The 27,517-nt window shown below is 26.4% G+C and overlaps 6 protein-coding genes across 7 annotated transcripts; 3 read left to right on the forward strand and 3 right to left on the reverse strand.

The window, feature by feature from the left end:
* Positions 1 to 10,995: 10,995 nt before the first annotated feature.
* OCT59_005952 (uncharacterized protein) lies at positions 10,996 to 11,652 on the forward strand (the record flags this gene model as incomplete). The annotated part of the gene is made up of 2 exons (XM_025334124.2): positions 10,996 to 11,077; positions 11,186 to 11,652. The coding sequence occupies 2 exons, from the start codon at positions 10,996 to 10,998 to the stop codon at positions 11,650 to 11,652; spliced, it is 549 nt and encodes a 182-aa protein (XP_025183864.1).
* Positions 11,653 to 14,659: 3,007 nt separating this feature from the next.
* OCT59_005953 (uncharacterized protein) lies at positions 14,660 to 16,003 on the forward strand (the record flags this gene model as incomplete). Its single annotated transcript, XM_066140950.1, has 4 exons — positions 14,660 to 14,666; positions 14,821 to 14,975; positions 15,040 to 15,911; positions 15,982 to 16,003. The coding sequence occupies 4 exons, from the start codon at positions 14,660 to 14,662 to the stop codon at positions 16,001 to 16,003; spliced, it is 1,056 nt and encodes a 351-aa protein (XP_065997788.1).
* A 4,663-nt stretch (positions 16,004 to 20,666) lies between these two features.
* On the reverse strand, positions 20,667 to 21,098 carry OCT59_005954 (uncharacterized protein; the record flags this gene model as incomplete). Its single annotated transcript, XM_025331696.1, has 1 exon — positions 20,667 to 21,098. The coding sequence occupies one exon, from the start codon at positions 21,096 to 21,098 to the stop codon at positions 20,667 to 20,669; it is 432 nt and encodes a 143-aa protein (XP_025183862.1).
* Positions 21,099 to 21,149: 51 nt separating this feature from the next.
* On the reverse strand, positions 21,150 to 21,512 carry OCT59_005955 (uncharacterized protein; the record flags this gene model as incomplete). Its single annotated transcript, XM_025331695.2, has 1 exon — positions 21,150 to 21,512. One exon carries the CDS (start codon positions 21,510 to 21,512, stop codon positions 21,150 to 21,152), a length of 363 nt encoding a protein of 120 aa, XP_025183861.2.
* Positions 21,513 to 22,140: 628 nt separating this feature from the next.
* On the forward strand, positions 22,141 to 22,800 carry OCT59_005956 (uncharacterized protein; the record flags this gene model as incomplete). Its single annotated transcript, XM_066140951.1, has 2 exons — positions 22,141 to 22,222; positions 22,334 to 22,800. The coding sequence occupies 2 exons, from the start codon at positions 22,141 to 22,143 to the stop codon at positions 22,798 to 22,800; spliced, it is 549 nt and encodes a 182-aa protein (XP_065997789.1).
* A 1,569-nt stretch (positions 22,801 to 24,369) lies between these two features.
* OCT59_005957 (uncharacterized protein) lies at positions 24,370 to 26,852 on the reverse strand (the record flags this gene model as incomplete). 2 transcript variants are annotated; one of them, XM_025331694.1, is made up of 6 exons in its annotated part: positions 24,370 to 24,488; positions 24,562 to 25,515; positions 25,589 to 25,654; positions 25,742 to 25,922; positions 25,998 to 26,314; positions 26,390 to 26,852. In XM_025331694.1, 6 exons carry the CDS (start codon positions 26,850 to 26,852, stop codon positions 24,370 to 24,372), a joined length of 2,100 nt encoding a protein of 699 aa, XP_025183860.1. The 2 variants fall into 2 exon arrangements, with proteins under 2 accessions (XP_025183860.1, XP_065997790.1); XM_066140952.1 differs by lacking the exons at positions 24,370 to 24,488; positions 24,562 to 25,515; positions 25,589 to 25,654; positions 25,742 to 25,922 and having other exon boundaries at positions 25,980 to 26,314.
* Positions 26,853 to 27,517: the final 665 nt, after the last annotated feature.

The raw sequence follows: 27,517 nt of genomic DNA on the forward strand, positions 1-27,517 counted from the left end.
GCTTTAAAAAAAAAACTTTTTTTCGGTAAGTTTCAAAAGTTTCGTTTTGAAACTTTTTTTTTCTTTTTTTTTTTAGGTATCAGTTTCAACTTTTGCTTTAGATCGGTAAGCTTTGAAAGTTTCATTTCAAAACTTTATCGTTATTTTGATTTTATTTTAAAATTAAAAAATTGTATTTTATTTTTTTTAGTATCATCGGTGCTTTGAATTGGTAAGTTTCAAAAGTTTCGTTTGTTTCAAAACTTATTTTTTGGATTTTAAATAAAAATTTTTTTTTTTATTTTTTTTAGGATTTGTCATTGTGCTTTTGATTGGTAAGTTTTGTAAGTTTCACTTTTGAAACTTTTTTTTTGTTTTTTTTTAAATAAAAATCTCTAATTTCTTTATTTTTTTAGATATGAATCAGCTTCAACTTTTCGCTTTGGATCAGTAAGTTTTGGAAGTTTCATTTCAAAAAATTTTTTAAATTCTTTTTTAATATTATTTTGAAGAAACTAATCATTCTTCTTTTATCTATTTTGTAAGTTATCAAGTTCGGTTTTTAGATGTAAGTTTTGAAGCGAAACTTTATTAAATATATTTTTTTAATTTTGAAGAAACTAATTGTTTCTTCTTTGTCTATTTTGTAGATTTTTGTCTTCAGCTTTGGCTTGGTTTCTTGGGAAGTTTTGAAGTGTTTTGTTTCAAACTTTTTTAGTAAATTCTTTTTTTAAAATTGTTTAATTTTTATTTTATTTTTTTTTTATATTTGGTTATTTCTTTGGTACTTTGGATGGTAAGTTTTTGAAGCGAATGCTTTCAAAATTTTTTGGATTTTTTTTAAAATAAAAAAATTATTCTAATTTTTTTCTTTTTTTAGATATCGGTGCAAAATTTCTAATCAGTAGATATTAGCTTTGCAAGCTCTGAGTCACTTTCTTGCAAATGCAATCACAACTGAAATATTCATACCTTATTCCATTTCGCTGACACCTGAATTATTTTGATCGGCACCTTCATGTGACATTGTGACGTGCGGCCGATTTTCAATTGGTAAGCTTAAAAGTTTCGCTCAAAACTTATTTTTTTTGGTTTTTTAACTAAAAATTTTTTTTTTTAGGTCTACTTTAGATGGTAAGTTCAAAGCAGTTCATTTCGGAAATTTTTCTTGGGGGTTTTTTTTTTTAAAAAAAAAATTTTTTTAAGGTTTTTTCTCCTTTTTTTGTAGATATCGGTAGATTGAATGATCGGTAAGTTCCAAAATATGTTTCGTTCTCAAAACTTCTAAATTTAATTATTCTTTGTTAATAATTTTTTTTTTTCGTAGGTGTATGACTTCTAAATTATGATCAGTAAGTTTCAAAATAGGTTGAAACTTTTTTTTAACTTTGCTTTGAAAATCTAACCATTTTTTCTTTTGTTTATTTTGTAGGCAACATCTTCGATTTTGGGTCTGCTCTTTAGATAAGTTTCAAATTGAAGATTAAGGATGTATTGATGGTAATTTATGGTTTCATCTTCACCCGTTAATAATTGTTGATTAGCAACCTAGAATGCATTTCATTACACAGATGTACAGGAGAAGGATTACATAATAAAAATAATATGGAATACATTTAACAAATTTTATTATTTAATTAATGATTATAGCAGAATTATTTTATTAATGTAATATCTATTATAATACTATTATACTAATAATAATATACATGTTATAAATATAAAACATTGATGTTGTAATTATGTATAATATATCTATTGTAATGCGAAATAAACCATGTAGAACATATTGTAAAATTCATGTTATAATACATATATGACATAGTGTTTTAATATATTTACCACTATAATAGCAGGTTGGCGCTCATGAATTTTATAACATACTTATGATAGGGTTTTTATATGGTTATCAAAAAAGTCTACATTGATAGTAAAGAATGAAGGAAGGGAAGAATAAAAAGAGCAAAAGAAATGAAGAAACAAAAAGAAAACAAAAAAATGGAGAAGGGACAGAAATGAGATAAACAGGGGGACCAAGTAAAAACCAAACTAATAAAATTAAAAGAAGAAATAAAGTTAGTAGTAGGGAACGGAATTACATGTAATAAATAAAAAAAATAAAAAAATAAAAAACATACCTTAGTAGTTATAAAGAAGAATCAAAAGACCTAAAAAAGAAGGAATTCAAAATGTAAAATAATCAGCACATTAATTTAGCCAATAAAATATCACCGGGTAAATTATATAGGTTCAATCACCCAAGGTGAAAAATTATTAAATCGCCCAGGGTGAAAATACACTCAAACGTCAAATCATTAATATAAACTATATTATTCTAAATATAATCTATATCATTCTAATATTATAAATATAAATTAATACATGTTATTTATTATTTTTTGTTGACTAATTATTACCATATTAAATTCTTAATTATAAACAAAAAACTACTGTAACCATCTTTAATTTACTTAGTATTGCATTACATTATAATACTAAATTTTCTATTTAAACATACTCATTTGTCCCGGTGCAAAGGAACGGGCGACTGCTAGTAATAAACTAATACTAAATTGTACTACAATCTAGATTTTTTGAAGATATAATAATATTATTAAGATTAATCACTTTTTTAAGAACGATAAATCAGCTGTAAAATAGTGATATAGTGATCTGCAAATTCGTATAAAAAAAAAAAAATTATTATTACGATAAATCAGCTGTAAATAGTGATATAGTTATCTGTTAAAAAAAATAATAATAATAAACTAATGCTAAATTGTACTATAATCTAAATTTTTGAAGATATAATAATATTTTATTTTTAATATTAATAAATATTTAAAAGTTACTGTAAATTTCCTATTAGTATAATGGAGTAAATTATTATTAAAAAAAAAAATCAAAAAATTATTAATTAAGAAAAAATTCATTTTGAAAATTTTGAAAGTATTTTTCCTTTTTTAAATTTTATGAATTCTTTGATAAAATTTTTTTTTGGATAAAAAAAGAGATATAAAGATAAAATAAATTAATAAATATAAATTTTTTAGAAAAGAGAAAAAAATAGATCAAAATGGAAAACCATTATTTCCTTTATATTTTTATGATTTTTTTTTGATTTTTTTTTTTCAACGAAAAAATTTTTTAAAGAGAAAAAAAATAAATTAAAAAGGAAACCCATTTCCTTTTTCATCTTATAAAATTTTTTTAATTTTTTACGAAAAAAAATTTTTACAAAAGGAGAAAAAAAAGTAAATTAAAAAGGAAACCCATTTCCTTTTTTCATTTTTGTAAATTTTTTTTTGATTTTTTTTTTCATGAAAAAAAAAAATTTTAACGAAAAGAGAAAAAAGTAAATCAAAAATGGTAGGGTATTTCCTTTTTTATTTTTATAAAATTTTTTGATTTTTTTTTTCAACAAAAAAAAGTTTTTTTACGAAAAGAGAAAAAATTAAAGCAAAAATGGAAAGTTATTTCCTTTTTCAATCAAAAAAAAATCTAAAAAATGTTAGCTTCGCTATACTAACATATATATAAAATTATCTGAGACTTTTTCATCCAAATTTGGACTTATGGTTAGATCAAATGCAAAATCTAACCCATAAAAATGCACTAACTAATCCATAAAAACGAACAATTTTTCACAATTTTTCATAATTTTTCATTTTAAGATATGATTGTCAATGATCTAATGCATTCCGGGATATGATCATCATTTTGGCACAAAAAAATCTATCGAATTATTTGATATGAGGGTTAACGTTGAAAATGATATTTTTGAAATTCTAATGATGAGAAGAAAAAGGTTTGTTAAAGGTAAAATTTGAAAAAGACAAAATTGAAAAGTGTCAAGAAGAGAAAAGGGAAAACCTTAGGAAATATTTTTAGACTTAGGATTTATCTTGATGAAATCATTTTGACAAAATAAGAAAAAGGGAAATTCAAAACACTTGGAATTTATTTTTACGAAAATTGTTTCAGTATAAAAAGGGAAAGGGAAAATATTTGATCGATGAAAAAGGGAGATTTCCGAAATTTACTTTTATAATTTTTAGTATTTCATTATTATTAAACCAAGCATTATAATATTTGTGTATATCTATACTATTAATAAAACATCATTTTTATGACAATGGTGTGCATTCCTATGGAAAGCCATCCTTGACAAAAGGTTGACATCCAGACATCATGTTGGATAATGTCTAGAGCATCATGTCAAATATATGTAGAATAATGTTTGTACATCATTCAACATGATATGGCACGCCAGACTGGACAGATGTTTAAACGTAAAAGCTAAATCATTTGACGTTTAAGGTTAACTGCGAAATTCAAATGATTTGCTGTACCAACAAACTGTTTGACTTTATAGTTAAATTCTTTGCCAATACTGTCAAACAGTTTGGCGATATGAAAATAATTTTCCATATTTGGTTAAAATTCAAATGGTGCAATTTAAGTACATAATAATTTTCTTTTTAAAAGTCTCGTGAAATCCTATTTCCTTTATAGGAAATTTGTTTATGGATTTGCAAATACTTTGGAATTAATGGCAAATGCTTTGGGAATTAATGCAAATGCTTTGGAATTAGTGACAAATGGTTTATAGTTAACGCCAAATGCTTTGTACTCCAAAGTCAAATGATATGGTGTTAACGTCAAATGATTTAGCTTTTACGTTAAACATCTGTCCAGCCTGGCGTGCCATAACATGATGCTCAAGCATCAACCGACATGATGTCTTAGACATCATGTTACCAAATATAGTAAATTTTATTTTGTGTAACTTATAAAATATACTATATTTGGTAATTTGATCAGCATGATGTCTAGACATCATGCCATATGGTTGATGTCTTTCACATCATGTTAAATAATGTACAAACATCATCCTACATATATCAATAGACAATATGGAAAGCCGTCCTTGACAAAAGGTTGATATCCAGACATTATGTTGGATAATGTCTAGACATCATGTTTGATATATGTAGAATAATGTTTGTACATCATCCCTATAAAAAAAGAAAATTCGGAATTTGTCCTGAAAAGTATGGAAAATGTCCAGAAATTTTCCGTGCGTCCGGAAAACATTCGGAAATGGTCATGTTTTGGAACATTTTCCAGACGCTCGATTCTGGACAAATTCCGGACAAATTCTGGAGTGTCAAGAAAATGTCTGGAATTTGTGCGTCCGGAAAATGTTCCAAAACGTGACCGTTTCTGAATGTTTTCCGGACGCACGGAAAATTTCCGGACATTTTCCATACTTTTCAGGACAAATTCCGAATTTTCTTTTTTTATAGGGCATTCAACATGATGCTCAAGCATCAACCGACATGATGTCTTAGACATCATGTTACCAAATATAGTAAATTTTATTTTGTGTAACTCATAAATATACTATATCTGGTAATTTGATCAGCATGATGTCTAGACATCATGTTGGTTGATGTCTTTCACATCATGTTAAATAATGTACAAACATCATCCTACATATATCAAACATGATGTCTAGACATACCATCATGATGTTTAAATATTATATTTCATGATGTTTGGACATCAACCTTTTGTCAAGGACGGCTTTCCATACATTCCAATCAACTAGTCCAATTTCAGTTTTAAATAAAATTTTACCTTAATCGGAAATTTTTTTTAGATTAATTTTTTTATTTTTGGTTCCTTTTTTTTCAAACCGAAAAATTTGTTTTTTCTCATTCTTTTCCCGTTTGGGTTTAATTTTTTTTCCCAAACTGAAAAAATTTTTTTTATTATTAAATAATCCCATTGTTTCAGTCTTTTATATATTGTTTTTTTTCAATCTTTTTTTTTAGACCATATTGTTATTTTTTTAAAAAAATCGGAAATTTCACTTTTTTTTTTAACCTGATTTCTTTATCCTTTTTCTTCCTCCCAAATTTTTTAAAAAAATTTTTTTTTCTTTTTCTTTCATTTTTTTTTATTATTAACGTTAAATAAAAAATATTTTCATATTTATTTTTAAGATATAGACATCAGGTCCGGGACTACAAGCAACTACTAGTAGACTGAAATATATAGTAACGATACAAAACTAAACTAATGCGAAAATAAAAAATAAAATATTAGGGAATTGCCTGGGTCTTCAATCACGTGACAGATTTAATAGCCAGATTGGCACATGATCGCGTCATATTTATTTGTTTATCGAATCTTGTATGTTCGTTTCCTCGGTTCTTCGGTCTCAAGGTATTTTCTTTTTTTTTCTTTTTCTTTTATTTTTATTTCTACACTTTGCTTACTAACTCTATTTCATTTTTTTAGGTCCTTTAGTCCTTCCGGTTATGCAGTTGTTTTTCACTTTACGTTTCGTTTCTTACTTATTTTTTTATTTTTTCTTATTTTGTTTCTGTTTCATATTTCGGTTTTCATTAATTTTATTTAATTTTTTTAGATATTTTGATTTTTTCGGTTCTACAATTAATAAGGGTATGTTTTTTATTTTTTATTTATTTTTTTTATTTCGTTTCTATCTTATATTTCGTTTCTTACTAACTTCAAATTTTTTTTACTTTATGGTTTTATTTTTTACTTGGTTTCCTATCATTACCCAACCTCCTATCATGATCATTTTCCATTATCTCTTTTTCTTTCCTGTTTACTTCCCATCATTTCTTTTCGTCTCCCATCACTCCTCTTCATCTTCCCATCACTTCTTTTCGTCTCCCATCACTCCTTTTCATCTCTCGTCATGTCCTATTTCTCCTTTTTGTTTCCTATCACTTTCCATTACTCTTTTTTACTCCCTTTCATCTTCTATTACTTTCCATTACTCCATTGTTATTTCATTTTTTATCAGCATCTTTCTCCTTGATCATTGTAATTTATTTATCTTTTTTATTTATTGTTGTTGTTTCTTTATTTGTATCACTTCATTAAAAATAAATACGGTGATTTTTTTCTTTAAAATCGTAAATGTGTGTCTTTAATTTTAATATTTGAAAATAAAATTTCATTAAATAAGATTATTTTGAATAAATATGTTTGCAAAAATAATTTTTTTAAAAATATCTTTTACAATAAAATTCACCGATCAAATTAGCAAATCAGCCATCAGCCGATTAATAATATATTGTACATCATGTGACATATTTGAAAAAAAACCCAGGCAATGATTGCCAAAATATTATATTATACATATTTATAAAAAATCAATATAACATATAGGAAAATTGACCGACGTTGATAGAATGATGAGTAAGATTTTTTTCAATTAAATTGAATGTATAGATTTTAATTCAAATGGTTTAGTTAAATTAATAATTTATCAAGTAAAATGAGTACCAAGGAATAATAATAAATGAAATGAATAGATTCTAATACATTTAATTATTCAAATATTTTTCCTAAGTTGGTTATAAGTTTAAGATTGACGTAATATAAAACAAGAAATAATTATAATATTTTAATTAATTAATAAAAATATTTGTAGTATTTTCATAATATTAAAGTTTTTTTGAATATACTAAAAAATTAATCAAAAAAAATGAGGGTGAATGAAAAAATAGGGAGAGTAAAAGGGAATAAAAGAAACGAAGGGGAAGTGAGGGGGAGTGAAAGAAACAAAAGGAACGAAAAAGATCAAGTGGGAATGAAAAAAAATGAAAAGAATGAAGGGGGACGAAATGGAGCAAAGGGGAATAAAAAAATGAAAGGAACAAAGGGTAGTGTAAAAAGAAGTGGGAATGGAAAAAAATGAAAATAACAAAGGATAGTGTAAAGGAATGGAAATGGAATAAAAATGAAAGGAACGAAGGGTAGTGTTAAGAGAATGAAAGGAACAAAGAGGAAATAAAAAAACAATGGAAAAAATGAGGGAAGGGAAGAATAAAAAAAAGCAAAAGAAATGAAGAGACAAAAAGAAAACAAAAAAATGGAGAAGGGATGAGAATGAGATAAACAGGGGACCAAGTAGAAACCAAACCCATAAAATAAAAGAAGAAATAAAGTTAGTAGGGAACGGAAATTACATGTAATAAATAAACAAAAACAAAAAAAAACATACCTTAGAAGTTACAGAGAAGAACTGAAAGACCTAAAAGAATGAAATACAAAATGTAAGAAACGAATGGAATAAAAAATAACTGATAAGAAGAAACGGCCATATAGTGCTGGTCATATCTTAATAGCAAAATCGAAGAGCCAAAGGACCTAAAAAAACGAAATAAAGTTAGTAGGAAACAATATGCAAAAAGCAAAAATGAAAAAAAAGAAAGAAAACGTACCTCGAGTGCCATGCAAAGGAGTAAAAGGACCTAAAGAAAAAAAGATTGTCTGAGTACGTTTAAAAAAAGAAATAGACAAACATAAGAAATGATTCCGGGTAAATTATATAAGTTAAATCACCCAAGGTGAAAAATTGTTAAATCGCACAGGGTGAAAATTAAGTTATAATCTTCCTTAATTAATCCGAATTTCATTCTACACTCAAACGTCAAATCATTAATATAAGCTATATTATTATAAATATAATTTATATCATTCTAATATATTATAAATATAATTTAATACATATTATTTTATTATTTTTTGTTAACTAATTATTATCATATTAAATTCCTAATTATAAAGAAAAAAACTGTTGTAACCATCTTTAATTTACTTACATTATAATACTAAAATTTTCTATTTAAACATACTCATTGGTCCCGGTGCGAAGCAACGGGTGACTACTAAGAATCTGATAATAATTCTTTTTTTTAGAAACAAAATTTCGCCATTTTAATTGATCATTAGTACTGTATTTGTATAACATGTACATAATGCATTCTTTATCAAAAAAATATATATATTTATTCTACAATGCAATGATTAATTTTACTGAATATCGACACTTTCTGCATTTAGTTATTTATTGAAAGTTATATATTTTTATCTTCCAAAATAGTTTTTTTTTTTAAATATTTTGTTATCATGTTAACTGTTTAATAAGATTATTTAAATTAGGAAGTTCATCATATAAGTATTAATTTAAATTTGAATAGTGTTCATTTACATATAAAAAAACTGGTGAAAATAAATTCCAAATTAGGAATTGGTTATTGGCATGACGACTGAATTCATTTCATAAGAAATTACAATAAAGTAAATCATTACCATGTGATCGATTCTCGTCATCTGAAAGTAAAAAATTTATTAAAGCAGAATAAAAATCAATAGTGAAATGAGTGAAATGGTTTCTAGATTCTTATTTATTATTTGAACTTCATAACTTTCTTCCAAGTATAACGTATATTGGCCCAAGTGAGTAACGTAAAGTCACATGTTCATCTACGTAGCAGTGTAGCACTTGCTACAATACAGAATTCTGACAACCATAATATCGATAGTCTACAATCCCGACACCAAGGTCCTGATAAACACGAAACAAAATCCCGATAATCACAAATCCTGACAATTAAAAATCCTGACAGTTAAAATCCCGAAGTTTTTTTTTTTAAAAAAAAAATTCAGTGGCGCAGTAATGTGTCTTTAATTTATCCAATATAATTATTTGAATTATTTGATTAGTATTAACGCAAAATATTTGTAAAATTTTATCAAATTTTATTAATATTAATGCAGACCAACCAAATCAAATGAATTTTTTTTTTTAATTTTAATTAAGAGAACTATGTTGGTATATTACTATAAAATTTGCTACCCAGTACATTTGCATAATCGTGCCGATCAGGGGATAATGTACATAGCCCCAAATTTTTATTATAATCATATTTCATTTACCATTTTTATTATTTTTAGCTGGTGATGAGTAACTATAAGAATTTTTCTTCAATTTTTGTCAGTGAATGATTTCCGGATATAGGATCGGAAAATCTTTTTAAATTCGAGTGGAATAAATTGTAATAAGATCAATAAAAAAAAATTTTAATATAATTTTGAGAATCTGTACAATAGTCAATAGTCATCTTTATCTCGTATAATGAAACATACTAAAGTTGACGACTGAATAGTGAATACATCGAAAATTCATTAATTACTGCGCCACAATGAATCATGTGATCGATTTTCGTTATTCTGAATCAATTAATCAATTGAATGTCCATTTGGAATTAAAAAAAATAATGAAATAATTATTAAATTCTTTGAACTTCAGATCTAACTTTCTTCCGAGTATTCCTACTAGTATAACGTGGATAAGCTGAGTAACATGTTTTAATTGTTTCATCCCACGTACTTGCATTTGCGTACACTTCAAATCTTCGTATAACAAAAATTGATTGTACTGTACGAGGTGTATTCACGTACCCTGAAATAAATTTCGTCTATCACAACTATCGGAACGCTAATAAAACTCGTTTACTCCCAAAATTTCTATAGAAAAAATCTAATTTAGTAATAATTAATATGTACAGTACATATAATAAGCAATAAGAATTTTTCTTTGAAATGAACTGCTGTATGTTAATTGAAATGATTTACAGAAAAATATATTTGTGATATAGGATCGGCATTTTTTGACTGACCTTTCTTTCAGACTTGAAAATATTTTACATCTTGCATTAAATTCTTTTTAAAATCGAATGGAATAAATTGTAGTAAAGTCAATAAAAATATTAAATGGAAAAATTATAATGGAATTTTGAGGGATTTGTAAAAGAGTTAATAGTCATCTTTATCTCGTAAAATAAAATGAAGGGTTCCGTAGTCAAGATCATCGAATACTTGATAAGGAATTAATTAATGGGATGATCACAATTTAAATTAATTGCATTTATTACATAAAGCCATTTGCTGATGGATTTTAAGGGGTAAAATTCAAAATTGGAAAATCGGTTGTTATTCTGCTTAGATTTTGCCGATCATGCAGCAGAAATTAGTGTTTAGCATAATCAATTCTGTTTTTATTTCCGCAATATATTTAAAATAATACCAATAACGGATGCCTGAAGTGATAATTTTTTCTTATAAATAAAACTAGCAGAATCAAAGCTTATATAGTTATTTTATTATACAAAAAATTCATCAATTATGAAGTACATGGTTTTTATTATTGTATCATTTCTTATATTCTTCAAAACTTTTGCTTTTAAAGCTTTTGATCAATGTGATAGTAAGTCATCTAAGAACAGATTTATTTATTGCTTTATTTTTCTAAGATATCTAATTTTAATAATCTATTCTTTTTTTTACGTTCTTGTTATTTTATCATGGTAATAAGGAGATTTTACTGATTTTGATGCCACTTCAGGCATTAAATTCCTGTCAAATCATCAGATCGAATTAACATTAGAAGGACCAAACTCAAGAGAAAATCCTGGAAATTTGCCATGTTGTGTGCAACAGGGGCCAATGATTATTAGTAATTATACGTTTCATAATAGAGATCACTCCCTTATTTATACTATTGTACCAGAAAATAAACGTATATTGGTAAATGGATACACTAGAACAGATATCATAAATGCGAATGATTGTTCGAGTGGAAACTTTGATTGTAATTCACTTTATCAAGGATCATTTATTTACACGCGGGCTGATAATTATGATCCCACGAAATTTTTCAAACCAGGAGAGAATATCGGGGTGGGAATAACTATATATTCTGCTTGTTTCCATCACTTAGAAACGGTTTGCTTAACTACTTGTAGGTATACCGGTGGTTTAATTTATACTCCACCACAATAAATGGATTTTTTTTTTTTGATATGCGGATTTACTATGAAATTCCGATCATCAGAATCCCGTTATAACACAAACTCGGCGCTCACAATCCTGATTATCCCGACACTTAATATCCTCACGAATAAAAAAAAAATACATTAAGAAAATTACATTTTTATTTAATATAAAGCAAAAAACTGAAATTTATTTTTCCTAATACTATTTTCACATTTAATACAATCTAAAAATAAACACCCCGAAAAATCCTAATAAAATGACTTTATTGTTCCAAAAAAATAAATAAAATAAAATAAATTTATGAAAATTGTTATCGCAATTTTCGAATTACTGTAAACAGTATAAACGAGAAAAATAATGATTTTTTTCAAAAACCCGTGAAACCAGTAAATTTTATTGCATTTTTGGAAGGAGAAGGTGCGATTATAACATGAAAACCTTGATTTTAGGATGAAAAATCCAACTCTTATGTAAGTTTACTTATAGAGAACTTTTTAGGTTACACGAAATCTCAAAAGTCGCTTATATGCAAACTTGCCGAAAAATTAAGTTTTCTGCTCTAAAATTAACATTTTCAGGTTATAATCGCACCTTCTCTATCTAAAAATGCAATAAAATTTACTGTTTTCGTGGGTTTTTGAAAAAAATCATTTTTTTTATTTTATTTTCCCATTTAAACTGTTTTCAGTAATTCGAAAATTGCGATAAAATGGTTTACGAAATTGGCTTTTACATTAAGATACTAGAACATTTTTTTATTGAATTTTCGCAATCACGTGATCAATTTTCGTCTTTAGAACGCACTTTACTTATGTAACTAGCAAAAATATATATGTAATTATACCTGAATCATATCGTTATTTTCGACAAGGTTATATCCAAATCTTTCACCCACTATAATATATTTTTAAACGAAAATCTTTCGAAGTTATACGTATTATAAATGAAGTAAATCTACTTAATCTTTTTTACACTGTAAATTCATTTTGTTCTATTTGTTAATATTTTGTTGAATAATAGGATGTTGACCACATACTCAATTTAATAAATTTTTCCAAATGATAATTTCATTATTAATATAAAAATTGTCTCGTTTTAAATTATTTCTAAGATAGATGGATTAAAGTTAAGAAATTGTGTTGATTCAAACTAAATGAGGCTGATAAAATCACAAATTCACAGAATTATAATTTTGTTAAAAAAAAAAGATAGTATCAGAAAATAGAAATATTTCATTTATCTTTAGCTCTAAAAAGTTACTAATAATATAAGAAAAATACTTTGGGAGAATTTCAAAATTTAGGTGAATAATAATGAAATAATCATTCTTTTTTAAATATTTTCAGCAAAAACAGTTTTTAGATTCTTTTTTTTTAAAAAAAAACGGTGAAATTCTTTATATTTGATAATCATAAATGAACATCACACTTTGATTTTGATGGTAACAAATTAACAATTTTCGTTAGAATAAATACTAAAATTGTCAACGGTGCCAATAATCAGAATTTCGTATCGACCACCACATCGATGATCGATCACTGTATTGATTAACCATCACCACCACCACGAAACATCAAATGAGTTTAACGACGACAAAGAACTTAGAAATATATATCGAAAATACATATTATATACTATGAAATCTACTTGTATAATTGAACTTTGGAAGGATAAATATTCATTCTAATTTAACAGGGGTCGAAAATAAAATATTTATCCTAACTCATGTTGTCTAAATTGAGAACGAAAAAAATTTCAACTTGGGACAAAAGAAATTATTATGCTCTATTTTCATTGCAATCTTTACATGATCATTTGCCACGTCCCCCTTCCAATTCTCCTCTATTATAGTGTGTTTGTTTGCTATGTCCCTCTCTTCAAGTTCACCTGAAAGAAGCAAATAACGAACTTGTATATCAAACTGTAATTGAGGTTTACTCCTACCTAAATTGTAGGTCTTTTTGCTGGTAAAGACGGTTGTTATCACGCTTGTTGTACGATCGGATCTGGAATTTGATGTAAAATAAAAAAAAAATGGTAAATATAAGCGTAACCCACATGATGCACTAATTCCTATCTTTAAATTCTCAATAAATCTTAAATAAATCAAATTAGTTTAAATTCTTAATAAATCCAACTAAAACATTTAAACCCTTAAATAAACTTTGAGTCTTTCTCACTAAATTAAAGTCTGGTAATATCTATTACAACCAAACGGTAAACCATATAAAGTCCAATTAAATGTAAGTATTATTGCCATATAAATTTACTAAATCTTGAAACCTTAAATCAAATTAAAGGGAATATTTCGGGTACCGTTCATTTATATGATATCTTGCCTTATGAATGAAAGCAGTCCGCGCCGCAGACTAGACACTAATTGTGTAACCGAAAATTGTCACCATTTCAATTAGAAACTGAGAACTATTATAATTTCTAAAATAGTTAATAAAGGATGAGACACATTCGATTATCATGAGTATTGATATTTCGCGAGGCAAATTGGAAAAATTACCACTTTCTCTTCTACCTTTTTCTTCTATTATATTTCGTCAAGTCAAGTCTCCACACGGTCAAATATACTTGAGCGAATATAAAAACTGAAGTTGCTTGGGTAGAGAAACCTGTGTATAATCATTTATCCTTATATTCAAAGTTAAATATGATCATATGGATAAATGAGAAGTTTATTTTTAAAAAATAATTTCTTTCTCATTTTAATGCCACGTTGCATAGGTAACGGATTTATAGGGTAATATACTTAACGGGATCCTCCTGAAATCCCGACAACCATAATCCCGATGTGATAAAATCTTGACACTCCTATTCCCGACTAAGACAATATCCCGAATGATTAAAATACCGAAAGAATTATATCCCGAATAGTCCAAAATCTGGAATTCAAAATTCCCGAAAGTTCAAGTTACTGATGAGTCAAAATCCCGACACAATAAAGAAAAGAATTTTTTCATGTGACCATTTATGTAATAAACCGGCGTAAATGGTGTAAGATATGCCAAGTAAATAAATTAAAAGAAAATTTTACAAATTGGACTAGTGGAAATGAAAAAATTGATAATATTATTCAGGAATTGCAATTAAAAATTAATAAATATGATGATATAATAGTTAAATGGATACCATATAACCAGTTTAATTATATTAAAAATATAGGAAAAGGTGGTTTTGCTATAGTATATTTAGCAATATGGATGGATGGTCCATTAAGATATTATAACGAAACAGAATATAAAAGGACACCTAATGAACAAGTTGCTTTAAAATGTTTACATAATTCACAAAATATTACTAATGAATTTTTAAATGAGGTATGAATTTTTCATTTAGTTAATTGAATCTCATTCAAAATTATAACATTTTATGTTTCATTAGGTTAAAAAATACTCCATTAATAGTGATCATATTCTTCATATATATGGAATATCACAAAATCCAGATACAAAGGATTATATTATGATTTTTCAATATGCAAATGGTGGAAAGCTTGATGATTATATTAGTAATTATGTTGTAGATTGGGTTTGGAGAGAAAGATTAGAGGCACTAAATAACATCATTAAAGGTCTCAGAAAAATTCATGAAAATAAAATGGTTCATCGTGATTTTCATACAGGAAATATTTTATCATCATTTAATAATTATTATTCTTCTACTTTAAATCCTATTAGTAATATATGTATTTCAGATATGGGTTTATGTGGTGAAGTTAGTAATATAAATGAAAAAAATATTTATGGTGTTATGCCTTTTGTAGCTCCTGAAGTGTTAAAAGGAAAACCTTATACTCAAGCAGCTGATATATATAGTTTTGGTATGATTATGTATTTTATAATGACTGCAAAACAACCTTTTGCTGATTGCGCTCATGATAGTATTTTAGCAGTAAAGATATGTAGTGGAATAAGACCTGGTATAAATGAACTAGAAGCACCAAAGTGTTATATTGACCTGATGAAAAGGTGTTGGGATTCAAATCCAGATAATAGACCAAATGCCATTGAAATAGAAGAATTAATTGGATTATTCCTTAAATCTATGCGTACTATTAAATATAATGAGATTAAAAAGCAATTTGAAAAAGCAGATGAATATAGAAAAGCAAATCCTTCATCTATTAAAAGAAATCAATTAACTACTCATCCGCAGGCTTGTTATACTTCTCAATTACTTAATTCATTTACAAAGGACCTTTCAAAAATCGATGATGTTTACAGTATTTCAGTAGAAGTTAGCGATTTTACAAAGTAAGTTATCTATTTAATTTTGCTTTTTAGTTAAAGAATTTATTCAAACTTTAAATTATTTATTTTATAGGGGATTAATTGAAAGTGAATAGTAAACATATTTGGATTCATTATTATCATTATTATTATTATTTTTTTTATTTAATCATACTATCTATATTAACAAAAACATCTATTTTTGCTTGCTTACCTTTATATATAATATTTTGTTTAACACTGATTATAGAGTATATGTAAATTTCTTTTACATAAATAAAGTCAGTTTGTAATTAAACAAATAAAATACTTGAAAGTACATTTAAAGGCTATTAATATAATTCAAATTTGGTTAATGAGCCCCTAATTATATGTACATATAATATATTATACTGAAATAATTAAAAAATAAACACATTCAGTAGTCATTACAACTATTTGTCAAATATTTGCTGCCAATTAGTGTTCCGAAAGGGTCGGGTCAAACCCGGGTCATTTGACCCGACCCGTGTTTAAAATCCGAATCGGGTTTATCATTATTTGACACGAGTCTTATATTCAACCCGACTCGTCGGGTCAGGGTCACACCTTTGCTTGACCCGGGTTGACCTGGGTTGACCCGGGTTTAATCAAATATTTATATTTAAAATATTTATAAACGTTTACATTACACGATTTTTAATTTCTAACTTTGTTTGTGTATAAAATGAGTGAAGCTGAGAAATTAACTCTTGGAAAGCGAACTTATTTAAGAAGTCTATAACACTTGAGCAGATCGAAATCAAGATGTTCCACTATGATGGAAGATATATGTTTAATAATAACTAGTCTATTTTATTAGATTTTATTAATTGTTATGAAAATATACTAGTTAAATATAGTAAAGTATTCACAGTTTCACACCTAGCAGCAATGGTAAGAGATTATATTGTAATCATTGAATAATATTAAAATTGGTTAAATTTTTTTTTTACCTGTAATTGAAAGTGTTACAGTTGAAGATTTTTTCTGGAGGAACCGGCCAAAAGAAGCAATCTAAAACCAAATACAAATCACGCGTGTATATGTTTGAAATCAGGCTGGGCGTAAGGAGGATTTAAAAAATTATAAAATATCTGAAAATTTTATTTGGACCCGGGTTATCCGGGGGTTAAACTATATCGGGTCGGGTCAGAGGTCGGGTCATGTAAATATTAACCCGGGTATTTGTACGGGTTGGTTTTTATACTCGGGTCAAGTTCGAATACATCCTCAAACCCGACCCGACTCGACCCTTTCGGAACACTACTGCCAATTCATCTGAATAAATACATGCAAATCATTTTAATAACTAACGTTTTGGATATGGTAAAATTAAAAATACAATATTTGACATATATTAAGATAAAATAGGTTAAATATATTTTATGTATAAAATTAATTTATATAAACATATGCAACTATTTAACTATGGTACAGTACTCAATTTAAATATTTCCATTAATAATGCCAATAAATCATTCATCTTGACTACCATGATTAATAGGTAATCCTCGATATAAATAAAGATTGAAGGACATTATAGATAATATAATAAACCTTTTTACCAACCAATTAACGATTATATTAACAAAACTTGATCTGAAAATCTTTGAATTTTAAATACATAATTTATTGTTTAGTGCCATTCAATCGCAGATTCCAAAGGGACCTCAAACAATGCTAAAAAGATAAACAATCGAGTTTGCGTAGAGTAGACCAAAATAATTTGTTGATTCTTTCTTTTTTTAGATAATGCCAGCCAGAATTTTGTGACACCTTAAAATTATCTACTGGCATTATGCGCCTCTGATAGTAAACAAGAAACTGGTTCAAGTGCTGACATTGATTGGTTAGAAAAAGCCATCGTAGAAGAACATATTAAATTTTATGATTATTCTCATTTTAATAATATACAAGAAATTAGTATTGGTTCTGTCGGAAGTATCTTTCGTGCAAATTGGAAAGATTCTGACACTGTATTATTTGTTTTAAAATCATCATATAAATTAACCGTTCAAGAAATTGTAAATGAGGTAAAAAAAAATAATATTAATATATTATTTTAACTGCGAATAAAAAAAATATTTCTAACTGAAAAAAAAAAAATTTATTTTATTAAAATTTTATTATAGCTGAAAATATAACGTGAGGTGGATTTTCTTACAAATATTTTGTCATGGAATATGCTGATGGCGCCACGTACACAGTTATTTGATTGAAAATTTTAATTGACTCTATTGAAATGATAAATTACGGTTAGCAATACAACTTGTAAACGCTATATCATGTAAACATAATGAACATAATGAAGATATCGTTTACGGAGATTTGGTAAAATTTTTTATAAATTTTTTTTTTATAATATTAATCAAAATAATTTTTTTAAAATCAAATGATTTTTAATCAAAAATTATTTTTTTTTCTTATTTTTTTATTCTTTATTATAGAATTCTTATAATATACTCGTACATCAGAACAATATCAAGTTAACCAATTTCTTAAGCCTCAAATAAAAATAATTTATTTAAATTACGAAATATTAAATTGATGAAATCTTATTTGAAGCTTAGCAAAAATTTAATAAGCCAATGATAATGAATTCTTTAAAAAATAGTTAATAGTATTATAAAATTAATAATCATAATTTCTAAAGAAAGTTTATAAAAAGTCTAATCCAATATAATTCAATATCAATATGAAAATCTATATTTTTTGTATTTGAAACTGTAAAAGTATGCCAATTCATTCAATCCATTTTATTTGAAAGTTTAAAATACGCGACTGTAAGTTGCGAACAATTTTGAGAATAACTGCTTTTATATTACTGTATCTAACTCATTTATTTATTAATATAGACAATATTAATTTTATACTAAAGCTATTTTGTCCAAAAGAAAAAGTTGGTAAATGTAGAAAAAAATATTTTCTTACAATAATTTGGTAGAATTAGTTCTTTTATTTATTTGTCAGAATTACAATAATGGAAGTCTGTCTCAAAAGTGTATTATCTAAAAGGATTGAATTTGTTCGGATTTTTAATCGCAAAATCCATTAATAAATCCAAACATGTGATCAAAATCAGAATTGAGTTGGCTGATTGCTGGCAAAAATTTCCAACAATAACCACTTAACACGTTTGTTTTTGCTTATTTTTAAATCTTGATCAAAAAATTCTACTTTTTTGTAGGTCGGTAAAATGGGGTCACTGATCAAGTTGCATAATTTCACCATCCAATAATTATCACGATCAAAAATCCGATATTTGCTTTATCTATTGTACAACATATTACATATATAATATAAATTGTCATTATTTTCATCAATTTCTTAATATTATTTTAAGTATATAGAAAGTGAATAACATAAAGTGTAATATAATTGATTTCATTGGTCATTATATTCTACGTGGCTAGCTTAAATTAATTGAAATATATTGATATAATAAAATAGAGAGGATGTTAAATAATAAGAATCTGATAATCTAACTTTCTTCCGAGTATTCCGGGTATAACGTAGATTAGTTGAGTAACATGTTTTATCCTATGTACACGCATTTCAAATCTTTGTATAACAAAAATTGATTGTACTGTACGAGGCATCATGACGGATTTATGAAATACCCCAAAATTTGTTCGTCATGTTAAATTAAATAAATATTGACAATATTTTAGTCACCAAATTTCTATTTAAGTCCCAAATTTATTAGTGAACAGTCAAAATGAGCTCTAAAAAATTTTTTTGTGTTTCTGCAAGTCAATTTTAATTCCCGAGGCGCAGCAGGGTTTTTGCCAAATTTCACTGCAATGTACCCTAAAATAAATTTCGTCTGAAACGATTATTAGCGTGTACAGTACACATGATAAGCAATAAAAATTTTTCTTTAAAAATGAACTGCTGTATAATAAATGCCGGTTAAACTTTGTCAATGAAATAAATGATTTACAGAAAAATATTCGTGATATAGGATCAGCATTTATTCTTTTTTAAAATCGAATTGTATAAATTGTAGTAAGGTCAATAAAATATTAAATGGAAAAATTCTAATGGAATTTTGAGGAATTTGTAAGAGTTAATAGTCGTCTTTATCTCGTATAATAAAGTTCGAAATCTGATCATCGGATACTTGATAGGGAATTTTTTTTTTTTTTGATAAACGTAAATTTTATTATTAAGTAATAAAAAGTATAGAAGCACACATTTTACACAGTAAAAATCAAAACTTACATTGAAAATTAACATAGATAAATCTATATTAATTCTCTCCTTATCAAAACTTTGCCACTTCAAGCAAAGCAAAAACTATCGCTACCAATGTGCTATTCACAAAAAAAAACCCCCATTCTACACTAAACTAATACAAAACTAATATATATATACGTTATCCTAAAAATTTCAACATGTTTTTCATATTTTTCCTATTATATCTTGTTTTACTACTATTTTCTAAATTTTCTACCAATATACTACCAAAGCACAACTCAAAGCACATACCTTTTGTTTGTGTCGTCGCGATGGTATTAAACTTGATGACGGCTCACTTTGTTGCCACTCCATCGAACAACCATTTAACCTCGAGGTGAAATTTCTATCACGTGTTCGTGAATCTTTTCTTTTAACTCGCCATTCTCGTCTATATAGTCATCTTATTTCTTCAATTTTAATTCTTTTCCAAATTCGCTGTTTCTCATCGATTCGGTTATTGCGCTCATTAATCCATTTCTTTATTAAAACATAATATAATGAATCTCATCCCATTAACTAACGATTTTTTCCAAAAAATGCTTTATATTCTTTCACATATTCTTTAATAACTGTATAATCACTGACTAAAGCGCTATCTTCTAGTTTTTTACTAGCTTGCCAAAAATATTTCTCTTTTACTTGGTTATATGTCAACCGTGAATCAAACATCCTAAAGAAATAATTACGTTCACCTTTTGTAATAGACACATTAACGCCACCATTTTTATATATTTGTTCATACGCGTTACTAAAACGCAGCGTAGCCCTAACCGTCCTGTATTTATGACATCGTTTAATTCTCATGTACTCTATATATCCTACATTTTCATTTAACTGACTATAAATTTCCATATCACTCCAATACCAAGGTATATCGTAAAACGTAATATCATGTGATTTTCTGGAAAAATGTTGTTCCAAGGCTCCAAGCCTAACCTCGCTGATCATTCCATTTCTAACATTTTGTGAGTTTCCATATTAGTCACTTGACTCAGTGACTTATCCTCTTTTTTCTCTAGCGCCTTCAGTTTTCCCCCATATTAAATTATTTTCCTCCGTTTTCTCCAAAATGATTCGTTCCTTTGCCGTAACATCAGCTTCCAAATTCCAAATTCTATTTTCCAAGTCTACAATCCCTTTCAGTCCGTCGTTTTCTTTTGAGATTTCAGCAATTTTAATCTTGTCAGCTTTACTCTGAATTATTATTGGTTCGTTGTTTTTTTCCGCAGCAGTTTTCTCACGTTGCAATAAATCTTTTACTATACTCGAAACGACCTCACTACTCAATTTTGTTAAGAAAATTGTTATAAAATAGTACAGCTTAGGCACTAGCGTCTCTCTTTTGTCAAGGCGTACCAGCATTTTCTCTGGCGTAAAAAGAGCGTTCGGTCCTAATATTTTTTTGATATTCCATAAATTCTTGCGCTTTACTACGTCTATCAAATACTTGTCGTATATTTCCTCGAAGCAGTCATAATATTTGTCCATTATCATCTTATAGTCGTTATCAACACACTTCATCGACTCCTCAGAACTTATACTTGCTGTCTATGCCATTTTTTCCTGTTATTTTATGTATTTTATCATTATTTGTTAATAAAAAAAAGGTCTTTCTTCTTCCTAAAATTTTGTTATGAAGGATCGACGGAAAGAGTTTTTTATACTTGATAGTGAGATCATCCCATCAATTAATTATTACATAAAGCCATTTGCTGATCCCTATAAAAAATTTTATCAGTTATTTCTGTAAAACTCCGTAAAATTGAGCCTGTGATATAAGGTTATTAATTCTGGAAATATGAGCCTTTTACGGAAAAAGACGGAATATAAAAAACGGATTGACTTTTTTTACAGGGGATGGATTTTAAGGGGCGATATTTTTAAAATAATACCAATAACGGAATCCTAATGTGATAATCTTTTCTTATAAATAAAACTAGCAGAATCAAAGCTTCTATAGTTATTTTATTATACAAAAAATTCATCAATCATGAAGTACATGGTTTTTATTATTGTATCATTTCTTATATTCTTCAAAACTATTGCTTTTAAAGCTTTTGATCAATGCGGTAGTAAGTCATCTAAGAACGAATTTTATTTATTGTTATATTTTTTTAAGATAGCTAATATTAATAATCTATTCTTTTTTTTTTACGTTCTTGTTATTTTATTATGGTAATAAGGAGATGGTACTAATTTTGATGCCACTTCAGGCATTAAATTCCTGTCAAATCATCAAGTCGAATTATTATTAACAGGACTACACTCAAAAAAAAATCCTGGCAATTTCCCATGTTGTGTGCAACAGGGGCCAATGATTATTAGCAATTATACATTTTTTAATAGAAATAACTCCCATATTTATACTATTATACCAGAACATAAACGTTTATGGGTAAATGGATACACTAGAACAGATATCTTAAATGCGAATGATTGTTCGAGTGGAAACTTTGATTGTAATTCACTTTATCAAGGATCAAATAGTTACACGCGGGCTGATAATTATGATCCCAAAAAATTTTTTCAGCCAGGAGAGAATATCGTGGTGGAAATAACTATATATTCTCATTGTTTCCATCACTTAGAAACGGTTTGCTTAACTACTTGTGGGTATATCGGTGGTTTAATTTATACTCCACCACAATAAATGGATTTTTTTTTTTGATATGCGGACTTACTATGAAATTCTGATCAGAATTCCGGTTATCTGTTATAACACAAACTCGGCGCTCACAATCCTGATTATCCCGACACTTAATATCCTCACGAATAAAAAAAATACATTAAGAAAAATTACATTTTTATTTAATATATAGTAAAAGACTGAATTTTATTTTTTAGTATTTTCACATTTAATACAATCCAAAATTAAACACTCCGAAAAATTCTAATAAATGACTACATTGTTTCAAAAAAATAAAATAAAATAAATTTACGATAGAAAAGGAACTTTCATGAAAAATTTTTAAAATGGTTTGCGAAATTGGCTTTTACATTAAGATATTAGAACATTGATCTTGTAATTTCTTCAAATTTATTTAAATTTAGGCCGACATTATGAATTTGGCCAGAATTAAAATTTGAAAATCGTTTTAACTGGTTAAATTAACTTTTGATTAAATTTAAACTTTTATATATTATATACTTAAAGGGACATTCTAAACTAAAAATTTTATTATAGTATTCAGGGAATGGCCTTTTACTGGTTTCAGAAAGCGGCAGGAAAGGGTTATAAAGAGTCAATGCACAATCTTGCCTTACAATACTACAAAGGTGAAGGGACAGAGAAGGACTTGGAAATGGCCCTTCACTGGTATCAGAAAGCGGCTAATAAAAAAATTTTGCTCTTAAAATTATGACATCTTCCTTGTCCGCTAATAATTAAGAATCATAATATAATTTTTGCATCTGGATTTTCAAATAAATTAAGAATTTTATCATCATTTCTAATAGAGTACTTTTTTATCTATTAAAAATTAAAATGATTATATATTAAAAAAAAAGTACCTAATTAAATTCAAAATTGTTTATCAATTTTTAGTTACAACTAGTATACTTTACAATAATTTGTCATTGTAAATAATTTTGTTTATTTTTTAAAATGCAGACTAAATAAAATTATTACTTAAATTAATATTTCATAATACCTTAATAAAATTTGTTCTATTTTACTTATAAATAACACTTAGTATGTAGAATTCACAAAATACTTATCTTTGGTGATAAAATAGGATTAGGGTATAAAGATTAGGAAGGCTGAATTATTTTTATCTATGATGTTAGAATTTAATGTTTGGCCAACGAATGAAATAACCGAATTAACTACATTTAGCCACGGTCAAAATCACACGAATCACATGCCTTAATGATTACTCGTAATAAAATTATGATAAAAATTATAATAAAATTATTGCATCAAATGCATCATCATACTTGACATACGCCACTTGTCACATAAAATTGAGTTATAACATTAAATTTACCAGCCTTACTAAAATTTTATTATCAAAATACATAATTCAAAATATCAAATTAACACTCTATTAAATGGTAAAATTAGTTAACAGTCTTTACTAAAATTTAACATCAAGCAAATTTATCACAAAAAATGCATAACCAACAATAAAACATTTCACATTATAATCAAAAAAGTATAAAATTTTCATAATTTGTGTAATATTATTATTGTGATTTAAAATTCTTTCGATCTACAGTATTAATAATTAAATTTAATTTCAAATCTTTGTCCATTGAGTTCATTACTTGCAAATGCAGTAATTTTATTTGGACCAAAAGATAATCCAAAGTTAATGCTTCTGTTGTCAAGATTTGCATCTAATAATAAAGATTTAATTGTATTAATTTTCCATTTCCATTAAAAAAAAAAAATATGGCATCTAAAACTTACCTGGAAGATCAGCGTTTAATACTTCAAGTAATTTCATTCCTGGTCCATCAACTTCATCAACATATGTTGCAGATTCTTCATTTGTGCAATAAACTTCAAATTTTGCATGTGTTTGACCTGATTCGGGTTTAAAATTAAAAGTGAAGATCTGATCTGGTGAAACCTTAGTGCCTCGTTCGACCAAAGAAATAAAATTTGAAATTTTTCCATCAGAAGTCTTCCTATTATCTTCTTTCCAATTTGAGGCAAATCGAAAACCATAAGTATGTTTAAGAATAGTTGAAATAATATTTTTATTTCCTGATTTATTTGAATTTGAATTTATTAATGATATTCCATAATCCGTCGCTCCACGTGAAATTGCAGTTGATAGATGTTCAGTAGTTGAAATAATTTTCACAGTATGATGGAATTCTTGTTTAATTCTTCTTTGCAAATATTTATTCTCACCGAAACCTCCAACTAAAAACATTGCTGAGCAAGTTTCTTTATTATTTGAAAGTTGGATATGTATTAAACGAATAATTCTATCAATAACAGTATCAAACATTTTTTTTATATCATTATATTTAATATCAATAAACCAGTTAATTTCTTCCATAATTTCTCTTGTTTCTTTACTGACACTGCGCGGTAAAAATGGAAAATTTTCCTCAACATCTAGCGTATAATAAAATTCCGTATTATCTACTGCAAAAGTCTTCTTTAAGTGTTGACAGATATTATAAATATTTTGTAATTCGAAATAATAACCATTCGTTGATAATATTAATAATGGATCAATCCCATATTTTTCATGTAAAAATGTAATTATTTCTTTATCAATAAATATACTTCCACAGAAATCTCTAACGCGATTGGTAATTTCGCTTAATTGTAATGGATTATTTTTAACCAACTTGTGAGTAGTTATATCTATAGTACTTTCGCCGCAGTCAACAATAATAAATGGCTCTATAATATTTAAATGATAATTAATTAAATAAAATTCTTTTAAAGTAATTTAAATAAATAATTACGATCTTACCTTCTGTAGATAATAAGTTATATTTCTGTAATTCATTTTTTATACAATAAGTTGCTGCAGCCTCAGCTGTAGTAAAAAAGTAAAAAAAAATCAAATAAAAAAAATGAATTTAAATAATTATTAATTTTCTTTTTTTTTTTACTTGAAACTTACATTCTGTAATAAATTGTATCTTTTCCGAAGATTTATTTCTAACGAGTTTTGCATTATGAACACGTTCTCTCATAATAGCTTCGTCTTTTTCTGAATACTCCTCAGAAACAGTAAGAACAAATAATACATTTTCAAAGTATTTAATATTTGGATAACTTCTTGCAATTATATCTTTTGTACTCTTAGAGATTTCAATTAAATAAGTAAATAATTTAATTAATATTAACGTTAAGATAATTCAGATAAGACACATTACCTTTCCAATATTTCTAAGCAGATCATATTCATACAGATAAGAATTTGATTTTGAATTACTATCCGACAAGTTACCCAGACGTAATTTGTATAATTCAACAATTTTGAGGTAATTACTAAATTGAGTATCGCAACATAACGTTTTATATACATTTTGCTTAAGTATTTTATTGTCTTGCTGATACGAATTACTTCGGAATATTCCTTGTTTTCCAACTTTATGAAGAGAGCGTGCGTAGGAAGCTGATCCAAAATCTAATCCAACCACGACTTGAATATCGGAATAAATCCCGGATTTTTCTGTATTTTTTCCTAAACCTTAAAAATTGCATAAACAAAATTAATTTTAATGTTTAATCAAATTGATAATTTTGAAATACATTATTTACTTACTTAATGAGTATATGGAGGAATCATTACTATTTATATTATTATTTAAAGATAAGATTATTTGGTTATTAATATTATGATTTTTTTGTTCATGATTATCTTTTTTGATTAAAGGTTCACATTTTTCTTGTACTTTATTATCATTAACTTTATTTAAATTTTTTATTCCTAAACTATTTCGAATGTTTTGGGAAATTATTTCAAGTTGATCTAGTTGTTGTAATAGTTCACTTTTTTGCTTTTCTAAATTTTTAATATTTTGTTCAAGTTTTTCATATTGATTTTCACTTTTTTGAAGTTCAAGTTGCTTGTCTTTTTCTTGAAGTTTTTCTTTTAAAATTTGAATTTCTTGTTGAAGGTTTTGATTTTTTTGTTTAAGATTTTGGTTTTCTTCTACTTGATGAGCACATTTTTCCTTTAAATCATTAAAATCTGCTATAAGTCTTGCAATAGCATCTGACGTCATTATTTTCAACTTTTTTCTTTTTCTTTTTCGTATAATTAATTAAAAATCACATACTGTACGTATAACTTTCTTTTATAACAAAAAATGATTAGTATGAAAAATGAGTAACTTTGTATACCAAACATCATGTGTTTCTTTTCTAAACTTTTTAAGGCATAAAATAAAATATAAATGATGCAAAATTTTATTTATGTAAGAATAAATTGATGTAAATAATATTATTTATATTATTTCGAAAAAAAAAAATATTATGTAATTCCCAATAATATATTACACAGCTATTACATTATTAATACATGGAGGAGATTTAATTTTTTAATGAATATTATTTTTTTCTTTTTGAACTTTCACATTTTCACAGATTTCATTGTGATGTAATTTTGTCATTGATGATCGGCTCGGACATAAATCGTATCGAATTATGAACGGTAATAAAATATTGTTTCCATGATTCAATGTGTATTAAAAGCAATGTGACCATGAATAAATTTATGTTTCGAAACGAATAGCGAATTATAAGATATTGTCATTTGCTATGAAATATTACAAAAAGTGACGGTTCGTGTGCATTTCTACAAAGAATTTGTTGAGAGTTGTGATGACATGTTTTATTATATTATTGAGTCAAGTTGGTATAAAATATCAACATAAAGTCGTCATAGTTG

Source organism: Rhizophagus irregularis, chromosome 14, assembly GCF_026210795.1.
Source record: "Rhizophagus irregularis chromosome 14, complete sequence".
Lineage (NCBI taxonomy): Eukaryota > Fungi > Glomeromycota > Glomeromycetes > Glomerales > Glomeraceae > Rhizophagus > Rhizophagus irregularis.